Source organism: Microtus pennsylvanicus, chromosome 19 (genome assembly GCF_037038515.1).
Source record: "Microtus pennsylvanicus isolate mMicPen1 chromosome 19, mMicPen1.hap1, whole genome shotgun sequence".
Lineage (NCBI taxonomy): Eukaryota > Metazoa > Chordata > Mammalia > Rodentia > Cricetidae > Microtus > Microtus pennsylvanicus.
Genome location: NC_134597.1, coordinates 22,211,166 through 22,223,600, shown reverse-complemented (window position 1 = coordinate 22,223,600; position 12,435 = coordinate 22,211,166). Strand labels below are relative to the sequence as shown.

The 12,435-nt window shown below is 41.2% G+C and overlaps 1 protein-coding gene across 1 annotated transcript in view; it reads right to left on the bottom strand.

Annotated features, from left to right (window-relative positions):
- The window catches only part of Snd1 (staphylococcal nuclease and tudor domain containing 1), a 391,403-nt gene that overhangs the window by 242,086 nt on the left and 136,882 nt on the right, over positions 1 to 12,435 (bottom strand). The window contains exon 11 of the mRNA XM_075953759.1: positions 5,047 to 5,136. Within this exon, the coding sequence (XP_075809874.1) occupies positions 5,047 to 5,136 (90 nt within the window). The remainder of the gene's footprint in view (positions 1 to 5,046; positions 5,137 to 12,435) is intronic.

The following is a 12,435-nucleotide window of genomic DNA, read 5'->3' as shown; positions in this document are numbered from 1 at the left end:
ATACAGTTGGTGAGTGTCTGGAAAGACCCATGTGTAGACTGCTTGGTTTCCACGGAAGGAATTGGGTTGTGACAGCGTTCTTGGGAGGTAGACCCTTGCTGGAGAAAGTAGTTAATAGCATCCCACCTTGGGAAGAGGCATAATTGTCCCTTAGCTCTTCCTAGCTGCCATGAGGGGACAGGTCCACAGCAATGGAGCTGATCATGAAGAGGACCTCTGAAGGAATGAGTGGAAATATACCATTCTTCTCTTTAAGTGACTCACAAAGGAATAACTGGCACAAAAAGATAATTAATTCCCAACGAACCAGAAAAGAATAGGTGGCATGTCTGATACAAGATAATAGGTCAGTTCTAAATATGACTGATTTGGCTATGGAAATTATTTCTGCCTTGCGTTCCAAAAGTACGTGTTTTAGAAAGGTGGATTCTTAAAAGAGAGCAACAATGAAAACAATCTGGGGATGAAATAATCTTCAATGAAGGATTTCTAACCCCATAATTCTAAAATGTCTGCATCAATCACGAAAAAAGAAGGCTAATTTTACAAGCCAAGTTAGTTAACAGAAAAAAAATTTCAATGACATAAAAATGAAACAAAGGCACCAATTAGTTTACAAATGAGTCTCATCAAAAGATTTATTAAAAGAAATGAGGTCTAGTGCCTGAAAGCCTACAGTGGCCATCTACCGCTAGCTTTGCTGCGTCCGTGAATTCAGGCTTCTTGCAGTCATAGCGTCTCTATCATTTTTGACCCTCAATTATTTAAACACGTTCCAACTCTGAATACAATGGTTCCCATGGTGATAGAAATTCTGCAATTAAGGGACAAGAGTTACAGGAATGATTCATATGTCAGTTGTAAATGCCATGTGACAAGGAAGAAAATACTGGAACTCGGCGTTACATGCTCTGTGAGAAAGCTGAAGGAAATCCCCAATGAAGACCCAGTTGTTTTACTGAAAACAAAATGACTGAGATGGGCACTCTCACTTTTTTACATGAGCTGTGCTTTATGGATGTGGAGGGGGCGGTACATAGAAGAGCAGAAAGGCAGACACAAAGACAGACAGACAGACAGACAGAGAGATCGAGGTGCATAATGTGAAATCCATAAAGAATCAATAAAAACTTTTTTTAAAAAAATCACATCCTAGACATTGAGTGTTAAACAAAATAAATGAAAAACTAAAATTATCATCAATGTCATGATGAGCCAGTGAAGATACAAGCAGGAAAGTAATTTACCATGAATATTTGTCAATTGAGATCTTAGTGAGAGGACAACAGGTAATAAATAGGGCAATAAGAGAATGAGGTGATGCACACCCTCAAACATGCACCCCCCTTTAGTATGGAATACATGTTTCTTTGGAGGAGGCCAACATCCTGATCCCACAGCTAATCAGTTACCACATTAACCTGCACATAAGTACAAAAGTGGGAAACTCAATAGAAACAACAATCATGATGCCAGTTGTATGCTGATCCATTTCTCTTGACCTGAGAGTCAGAAATCAATATAAAAGCGCAGGGCCACTCTAAATTCCGAAGAAAAATTACTCCTTTTAGGGAACACACCTTCCTAGCATCTGAACCAACATGAAAGAGAGTAGCATCTTGTATTCTTATAGCAAGGTGCTGGGAAAGGAGAGGCAAACACTACCCCAGTCCACAAATGATGAAAGCAAGACTCAAGAGCAGTCATCCTTACTAAGGCTGTTTGGCCCACAGCCAGACTGAAGCCTATGTAAATAGATTCAAACCAATGTGAATGCTCACAGCTGGAAAAGAGGCCATCAAAACTAATAAAATATCTTAACATTTTACCTTCCATCTTAATTCTCCACATTCTAGACATCTCTCAAAAATGCCATTATCACTGACTCTAGGGGAGGAGGCAGAGAGGATGATTTCGCTTCCACATCTTCCTTAACCTGTGACAGGCTGCCCTAATCAGCTCTTATGCACACAGACGCATATGCTCCTCACAGTGGCTCCTAATCAGCATGTACCATGCTGAACAGCTGCAGAGGTCTGAAGGGAACTGGCAGAAATGTGCAATGATGGGCTGGCCATCCTGCCCCCCCCCCCCCCAGGCAGCAACTGCCCCGCCTGCTCCCAGACGCCAGAGCTCATGGGTGTTGACTGTCATAACTGACAGGCCCAGAAGACAGGCAAGTGGTTTCAGGTGGTGAATCAGGAAAAGTGGTTAGCATTAGAAATGCTCCAGCCCAGCAGAGCTGAGATGCATCCAGCTCCCTACGTGAGGATACAGTATTCATCATTTACACAATGTCACTGTGGGGGACAAAGCGCAAGTCTCCGCACAAACGGAATTTAATCAAGTCCCTTGCAAAGGAACCAGTAAATGAAGCTGCTCCCACTAAGAAGGCACATAATTGCTTAAGAATTGACATCATGTCTGACACTTGAGGTCAATCCTTTTGTCCTGTGATGGAGGACTTTACAGTGGCCTGACACACAGTCCTTGAGAGCATAGGCCTGGCTAGCCCCCCAGGGCTACTCAGCAGCAGCTGCAAAAGTCTGTGATCTGTGTGCCCAGAGATGACACAGAATCACAGCAGGAAAATATGTAAAGGAGACTAGTGACTGCCATAATATGACAGACCTTCCCACATAAATCAATTATGTAATGTCACTTCTGGGTGACTGGACAGGTTTCCTTCAAAAATCCATGGAATTCCTTGGTTGTCTATGTGCAACTGTTTATAAGACAGTGAATGAGTGATATGATATCAAGTGGAAGGGATGGAGATGTTAGACATTACATTAGATAACAGGGGATCTGGAAATTGAAAGAGACTTAAAGCCATCATTTGCACTACACTTCATGAATGAATATAGCGCTCTGTCAACTTTTATACAATGACAAATGAGCCTATTCTCTGAAGGAACCTGAGGAGATTTAATACTCATTTTAGGGAATCCAGATTGGTGAATTCAACTTACATCCAACTTCAAAATATCCTGCTATGATTTGTCATGCTACTACTAACCATGATATATAATAAACCTACTTATTTATAAAGTTTGTTTATTTAAGATGGGATAGCAAGTAGTCTAGGCTGACCTTGAACTCTTCCTTGCTTCAACTTCTCAAATGTCAGGACAACAGGCATGTTTCACCATGGCCAGACAAGCGACTATATTTATAATTCAAAAGCGTGTGTGTGTGTGTGTGTGTGTGTGTGTGTGTGAGAGAGAGAGAGAGAGAGAGAGAGAGAGAGAGAGAGAGAGAGAGAGAGAGAGAGAGAGAGAGAGAGAGAACATGTTTGCAATCCCAGAACCTCGGGAAAAAAAGCAAGAGTTCAGGAAGACCTTTTGGTACACTGTATGCTTGAAGCTGTCCTGAAACACACTGTATCTTGTCTGTAAGAATGGGTGTATCACACACTAGCTGAAATCCAGAGTTGTCTTAAACTGTCAAACATCCTAAGTCTACGGGAGGAGTAAATAACATGAGTTTAATGGTGAAGACCAGATCACACTGATGTCTGTGGTCTGTGTCACTTCAGGAAGACACAGGATCAAGGGAGATAAAACCCGAGAGCCATGCTGAGCTGGTCCACCCTTCATTGGCCCTGCTTCTCACTGGACACCGCAGCAAGAGAGCTGACACCTGCTGGCCAAACTCCTCAGCCACACAAGGGAAGAAACCATGAGCCCCAGGAACCCTAGTGGCTTAACAGAATATAGCCAGGCTCCAAAAGATAGAGAGAGAGAGTAGGCAGAGTCAGAGAAGTCATGTAGCCTCTAGAAGGAGGCTTTATTAAATACTCAAGTACTCCAGCCGGAGACAGACGCACCGGAACTTTGCATGTAAGACACTGCCATGTGGTGAAACAAAGATTAATAAATATGGGTTAATTTAAGATACAAGAGTTAGACAGAAATATACTTAAGCTATTGGCCAAATAATATTGTAATTAATACAGATTTTTGTGTGATTATTTCAGGAGTATGGGTGGCCAGGAAACAAATAAGCAGGCTCTGGCAACACAGGGGTGCTGCAGAGGTAAGGGGAGAATATGGGGCGGACTGGGAGATGAACGGAATTGGGGTGCATTGTATAAAATACCCAAAGAGTCAATAAAGAAATTATGTTTAAAAAAAAAAAGACCAGACCTAACTAGATGATAGTATTCTGAAGTACTATAGTATGCAGAAGATATTATAATATAAACAACCACCCATAATATGAAGTCTCTAAACTAAATGGAAATCCTAAACTAAAACATGCTTTAGAGTCCCTTCCTGAACAGCCATCCCATTTGTTTTCTTTGAACTAGTCTTGGACTTTGGAATAAGAAGTCGGGGGAGGGGGAGGAGGTATATTAAAAAGGCCACTATTCATAACACTTGAAGAATATTGCCATAAAAGTAACAGTATAAGGACATGCACTCTAGCCCTTAGACTGCAAAGTCAACATACTACCCAGCAAGCAGCCTTTACAGTGGCTCCTGAGAAGCCACCCAACCACTGCCCATTAAAGTCCCTGCTGTTCAGTAGCTGGGGTAGGGGCTACTGGAAATTTCAAAGGCCAGGTAGAATTAACGTACAATCCATTTCCCTACACATATTCTTAACAGAGAACAGGACTTCTCTCTCCTATAGTCATCTTGCTTCTCAGAAGCAGAAGAAACACACAAAAAGCAGCAACTTCCCCTCACTACTAACTCCCATGGTCCCATACTTATAATGGAGGTGGCGGGAGAGAATACAAGAGCCAAATGAATGCAGCATGGGGCAATACGCAATTATTGAAACTGGAATTGAGCCTGGAACTTGCCGGGAGAGCACTGACAATCAAACTATGGTCAGGGCCCCAATTTTAAACATCTCCCCAAGGGGACCACTTCCTGACACATAGACACACCTCTCTTCATATCAAAGTAATTCCACTAGACTTGCTCGGCAGTATCATCTGCTGCTAAAAAGCCTAGAAAGAACCTCGTCTAAAATTATCGCTCCTAACGCATGAGACCAAGTCCAAACGTTTACAAATGCATGCTCATCACTTACCTTCTTCCCGATGAGCTTTTTTCGAAGGAATTCCCGGGCCTCAAACATGTAGGGAATGTCATACAGGGGACGCAGCTTCTTATTCTTATCCTGCCCAAAACAACAACAACAAAAGCTATTAAGAATGGAAAAAAATTAACAAAGGGAATACTGTAACACACAGGAATATATGTGAGCCTGTCTCCTCTGATCACAAATATTAACTAAGTGCTAGACCATATAACTAGTTACTAAATTGTTGGTTGAAATGCTTCTCAATTGGCAGGCTCAAAAGGAGTGAGTGTAGTGATCCAAACTGGAAAGGAGCAACACTGAAGAAATTCAGTATACTCTGGAACCCACTGGACACACTGAAGAAATTCAGTGTACTCTGGAACCCACTGGACACACTTAAGAAATTCAGTGTACTCTGGAACCCACTGGACACACTGAAGAAATTCAGTATACTCTGGAACCCACTGGACACACTGAAGAAATTCAGTGTACTCTGGAGCCCACTGGACACACGTAAGCACACACAAAATCTAACTTCAAAACTGCCTTTAAGTGCCAACCAACTACTAACTATATATAAACTAGCTAATATATGTATTATTTTATATAAACTAGGTGATATGTAAATTTATACAAAAATATACTTACATATTAGCTACTTTATATACAGCTGGACTCAAAACAAAATGTAATACAAGAGATCCTAGATACAAAGTAGCAACACCAAAGATGTGCTAAGAATTGAGGGAAATGAAAAGAAAGAAGTGATCCAGCAGAGGTTTGTTGACATAAAATCTAATGTATTTTCAGGACAAAAATAGAGCAAGGTAAGAGAGGGAAAGGTTTTTTCTTTTTTTGCGGGGGTTGGGGGGTGGGGAGTGTTGTTTTTTTTCGAGACAGGGTTTCTCTGTAGCTTTTGGAGCCTGTCCTGGAACTAGCTGGCTCTTGTAGACCAGGCTGGCTTCGAACTCACAGAGATCCGCCTGCCTCTGCCTCCCAAGTGCTGGGATTAAAGACATGTGCCACCCCCACGAGATGTGGAATGTATTTTCAATGTGTACGACCTGGCTCATCACCTTATGGACCTACTACACTCCTCTTCCAAGGTTGCTCCAAACAACCGTCACCTGCAGATGATGAGAAAAGTCTTGATAAAGTGAGAGGAGTAGGAAAAAATAGAACGTAAGAGCTACGAGAACCTTTTAAAGAAATGAATTATCAGAATCTGACAGCTCAGAAAACAGAGGAAACAAAATGGCAGACACACAACACTGAGTCACGATGGCAGGGTTAAGAAGTCCAGAGTGGCCTGCCTTTGTGGGGGTGGGAACTGGGGAGATGTGCTTGAAAAAGAGATTGTATCCAGTCTGATATGGCGACTTCAGAGTCTCTTTCACATGGGGCTTGAAGTTCCAAGACAACAAAGATCCTACACATTTCTTTCTTCTTCTAACTCCTCAGAGCCGCATACAGGGTCTCCGTTTAGTGTGTGCTCACATTGAGTGGGTCTTCTTTTTCTCCTTAAATAGCTTTCCATCATTCTAATACTCTATTCAAAACTCATCCCAACGTCAATATTAAGGAAAAGGAAAATGAAGTAGGTGCTTCCTCTCAGAAGCTCACTAAGCTTTGATGTATTGAACACATAAGAAATTTCAATTCAGGGCTGGAGAGATGGCTCAGTGGTTAAGAGCATTGCCTGCTCTTCCAAAGGTCCTGAGTTCAATTCCCAGCAACCACATGGTGGCTCACAACCATCTGCAATGAGGTCTGGTGCCCTCTTCTGGCCTGCAGACATACACACAGACAGAATATTGTATGCATAATAAACAAATAAATATTTAAAAAAGAAAGAAAGAAAGAAATTTCAATTCAGTGCCATGAACAAGAAAATCTCTTATGAGAATGTAAATAATTCTTTCAGTTACAAGAAATTTTGAGCATCACATTCATCATCCCACTGTCATTGACTTCCTCTGTGGAATTAAAGAAAAAGAAAAGGATTGTTGTCCCAGCAATTATCAGAAAGAGAAGGCACATAATTTCAGGAGCTTGAGTGTCCGATCTCAGAAAAATGTCCTGCATCAACAGGACCAGTACCTATGCATATGTATGATCCTAACATGAGAATTACACAGCCAATTCTCAGAACAGGAGAAGAATCAAAGTGGATGTGCTGAGTAGGAGCTGCCCGGTCTAAAGGGAATGATGGGTAATTTTTAAAAAAGTGTATTTATGAATATTCTGTAAATGTCCTGAAAGTCAGGTATAATCAAGGGACCACAAATTAAGAAGTTGTTGTGCAGAAGGAAATAAACCAATCTCAGAAATTACAGAAACCTGAACCTAAAAGTTCAGGTTCCTCCCCGAGGTTCCTAGGGAGAAGAGACCCCCCCACCATCAAGCAGTCTGCAGTTGATGGATGGAAGCACAGGGACCCGGCTTACACCCGTCATCACTCATGGGGGGGTGGGCTGCTCTGTGGTGTGGTAAGCTTTGGATCATTTGTGCTCCTTTAAGGACCATACCCACTTCTGTAAAACCAGTAAATTCTTTGCTTTGCAAAGATGGACTTTGTTGGAACTGTCTCTTTGATCCATCACGAATAGATGTTTGCTGCAAATATAACATTTAACACAGAAGTACTGAAAAGAGTTACTGATGACACTCAACGGCACAGAAGAACTGCTGACAGATTTTAGTTATGAGCAGTGGACAGGATTTTGTTTTGTTTTCCAGTAAGGAGATTCAAACCCGAGTTTGCACATCCTCGAAAAGACCTCTACCACTGAACTCCATCCCAGTTCCAACAGGGTTTTTAATAAAGACAAAAATCAATCGTTATCAGAATCAGCCCTCAGGAATAAAACAGAACCAATGGATTCACACTCACCAAGCAAGAGAGAAAAATCTATTTACAAAGAAGAGCAGTATGATTACAAAAGTCTTAGTGAACAAAAATGTTTTAAATTAATTGAACAAAATACCGATGTTTACCATTCACAGCCTTACGCCGTGCCACGAAGTCTGAATTTCCATTCCTTACCTACCTACACACCCTGGACCTCCACACAGGAATGAGAAAATGACACTTGACTGTAACACTAATACTAAAATTGAAAGGCAAGAAATATAATTCTGGAAAGTATCCCAGAGAAGGCCACAGGATGATATATACATTTTTATGTAAACAAGAATAATATTTTCAAGGTACTCTTGGGGACGGGACTGATACAAAATCCCCTCAAAAGAAGAAAAGTGAGGAAACAGTATGCCAGCAAGCACCCGAATAATAAACAGGGGAAACTCGGAGTCTGATTATGTCTCTCATGGTGCTAGGAAAGAACAAACAGCACAAGCAGAAAACAGGGACAGCAAGGGCAAACAGAACGATCTTGTTACTCTAACCCGTCAGAACTAGGAGCTATTGACATCTACAAACATCTTACAACAGAGATATTAGAAGTCCCTAAGAAGCCACAAAATAAAAGCAATTCCTCTAAATCACCAGGTACATAAAAGCCTTTGAAATCTCTAAGAGGCAATTGAGGTATGGGATGTATTCTGGGGAAAGAGGACTGCAGCTGAATCTTCTGCTAAAAAGGACTGTCTAGTTTAGATTCTAATTTACATGGAAATATTTTTTTCAAAATAAAAATAGAAGAGAATGCTTGCTTTATCTGGTGGGCGAATAATACACAAACCAATATGTGCTGTGATCACCATTCCTCCTGAGAACTGACATTGCGTGTAGGCCCTGCAATGACTCACGTTAGAGACAGAGAGATAACTGCAATCATCTGTCCCCCTCCTCCAGCAGGAGGCCCAACACCCACAGCTCAGCACATGAAGATACATCTGGCCTTTTGACAGGAGGCATTTTATTTTAGGCCAGTAGCCATAACAGGAAAATGTGGGGTCAAAGATCTTTTGAAGTACAAAACAGAGACCTCCTGTCAAATCCTTGCTTTCAGGCTTTTCCAATCCTATCCCTAAAATCTTTGGCATAAAATAGGAAGTTTGAGTGGAGTGCTGACATGTTATGCTTGTGGCAGGTTTACTGAGATTACACTTTCTGAGATTAATGGGAGATTCAAGGAGAAGTAGTCATCTGAATTCAAGCAAAGAGAACTTAGTGCAAATCATGAGTACTGGGTGGGTTCAAGACAAGACAGAGATACGAGGCCTCCAGAACAAACAAGGGAGACGGGAGAAGCAGCTTATTTCCCAGCAACCTCAATTTACATTCCCCACTCAAAATACTTAAAGGGATGTGATTGACATCAGGATCACCATTATCTTTGGAGGAGAATTTACATTGTAACAAGGGAAGCCAGATACATTGGAAAATTAATATAGCAATCTAGGTAGAACATGATGCTATACTACTACAAATGGGTGGAAGCAGCAGAGAGGTAAGCTGTGGTCAGAAAGAAACACAAGAATTGAAAGACAGATATTAAATAGAACGTGAAATGTGAAAGGAAGGCAAAAATCAAGGATGACTTTTGGATCCCATGAGTAGGGGACATGAAATGAAGAGGGAGACTGGATGGTGTGGACTAGGGAAAGAAGCAGGAGCAGGAGCGGAGCTGTGGTCCTGCAAGCTTCAGCTGCGAAGATCCACGTGGAGATAAGTGGACGGCTGGATGCACAAATGTGGAATTGGAGTGTGTGTGAACCGGTTCAGTAGTCTGAAAGCTGCAGCATGTAGAGTGGTAACTGGCTCCTCCGGAACCTGTCTAGCACCAAGAAGTAACGAATATGGACAGGGAGAGAGGGGAGCTAAAGTGATGGAGCAGATGGACTCATCAGTTATATCAAATACTGAAATGTGAACTAAGCAAGATAGGGGTGAAGGTTCAAATTCTGATACCAGCTAAGAGTGGTCTTGGTAAATTCAGCAGGGTAGTTCTTGGGGATAATGCTATGCCCAAATCCGCTAAGTCCCCCAAAAGCCAACAAGGAGACCGAGTCCCCTACGTAAAAGCAAAGAGCCTTTATTTTATGCAAGTTTGCAAACTCGATCTCTCTGCATGTCCAATGTACTGGAATAAACAGAGGGCCCCGAGCTCAGTTACAGTAGGGTTTTACAGTAGTCGTAAAGGTGTAGGTGAGGGGTTTCTGAGGTTTAGGACCCCTGATTGGCTGACATTTGTCTAGGGGTATGCTAGTGAGTGTGTGCTGGCAGGTGATCCTATCTACAACGGTTGGAACATTAGACATTTCCTTTCTATGGTCTGTCCTTGGGTGGTGCTCAGGTAATCTCAGTTTATGGTCCTTCCTGCAACCAGGTATTGCTTCAAGGTAAACTACTGAGACTCAGGCCTCCATTAAACTTATCAATGGCTGAGTCCTACTTTGGCAGGTGATAAAGGTTGAAGTGGGTGATCTGTTCATATTTAGCTTATCATGGCTTATTCCTACAATAGTATGAATAAAAGTCTCATTAGAACTAAAAATGAATATACTGAGAGAAAATTTCTGAAAATTGAGAGAAAGCAAACAAACTAGTTGTACTGAAAACAAATAGAAATGAAGCGGGAGCTGTGAAAAAATAGGGTGAAGAGTTTGAGGTTTCAGATGAGAGAAATGACAGGCAATAGCCCAGCAACGAAAGATGAGTGTTATTAGATCGAGACGATGGCCACTAAAGCAGTGTTGTTAAACACCAAAGGGGGCAATGGCTTTACACGGACAGCAACCTATTGCTGGTCTACATTTGTATAGATGCAAGTTTCTTTTAGGTTGAGGAACAGGAGGTGTGGTGGAATCGTTTCTTCTGATTTTTCAGATAAATTCACTCATGGTTAGAAACTCTGACAACCTGGAAAAAACACTGATGAGAAAAGAAGCAAAGACTATATTCAGATACTTTACTAAAGAACTCAAAATAGTAAGCCGATGAAAAAATATAATTGTAATAACCAAAGAAACTACATTACAACTGTAACATTAACAAAAATTCTTAGAGAAAGAATATGGAGAAACTAAAAATGCCCTTTACCTACTGACAGAAACATAAAATGTCACTCTGGCATGGTACTGCACGCTGATGTCGGGGTGGCACACCCCTCTAATTAATGAATGCTACTTAGTGTAGACCCCAGGCCTCATGCAGAAGACATGTATATCAATATCCATATCAACACTGTAATAGTGTGGTCATGTAATGGAATAAAACAATCATGCTGAATTAGAGCAACAAAACCATGGAATAAATTTGAAAATATTGAAAAAGAAAAGCAAGTTACAGAAAAAATACAAAGAGTATTATCCTATTATTCACAGATCCAGCAGCAAAGTTATAAACATATACACAGATATGAAACACAGCTAACAGTTGCTGATACAGAATAGAGGAAGATAAAGGACAGTGGACTAACAGGGCTAATGATGATACGCAGGGACTTTCGTACATAAATGTAATACGTGACATTAAGAAGCAAATATGGGATAATGTCAAGGCTGAAACAGAAGCTGGGTGTTTATTACCACGAAACCTAGCTGATCACGTCCACCCATTCCTCACCACGTCTTCTACTTTTATTCCTGTGTGCAGCAGACGAACTGGCTGCTATTCCCCTCACAAAACACACATTATATTCTTGTCCTCTATCAAAACAAGGGGGGAAAAGCCAGTCCGCACAGATGTGGCTTTCCATGATGCAAAGGGAATATTTAACTACAAAATGTGCTATGAAATAAATAGGGTCAGTAAGAAGTTTGACTTTTGTCTCAAAAATAAAACAAACTATAACACATTAATTAATGTAGCCAAGCAGAATCACACTCCGTGATGATCTTAAAATTGTTGAATTAAAATAAGAACAGACATGATCAGACTTAAATGAATAAAATTTCAAACAGTAAATAATGGACCCGTCCCAGAAGCTCTGCCTCACATGGCTTTTTAATAAACAAAGGCTGCAATTTCCATTTGAATTACAGACTTAAAATAGGAACAGTATCACAAGCCCTGGGCATATTTACAATCAAGGACCTTTCAATTCCCTTGACAGCCAGGAGACAGGTCCACAAGGATAGCCACTGGTTTGTAGTCCTGAACACAGGGAGCAGCACATTTCTACTATTTCAAGTCTGCTAAGCACAAAGCTACACGCAGGAGAGGTGAAGTTTAAGCGAGTAGCTCCCTTCGCCAAATGAGAGTGTGCACACAAGCTGTACATACTCAAACACATACCAGGAGTTGCTGCACTGGGGGTAGGGCGGGGGTGGAGGAGAGTTTTATTTCTTAACTAGCTCTATGTGTACTCCTCACTCGAAATACATCTTAAGAATAAGCAAGACACCAATATGGGTAAGTACTAAATTTACAACCGATAACATTTCATACAAATCTCAGGGACCGAAAGAAAAAAGTGAAGGTCTATA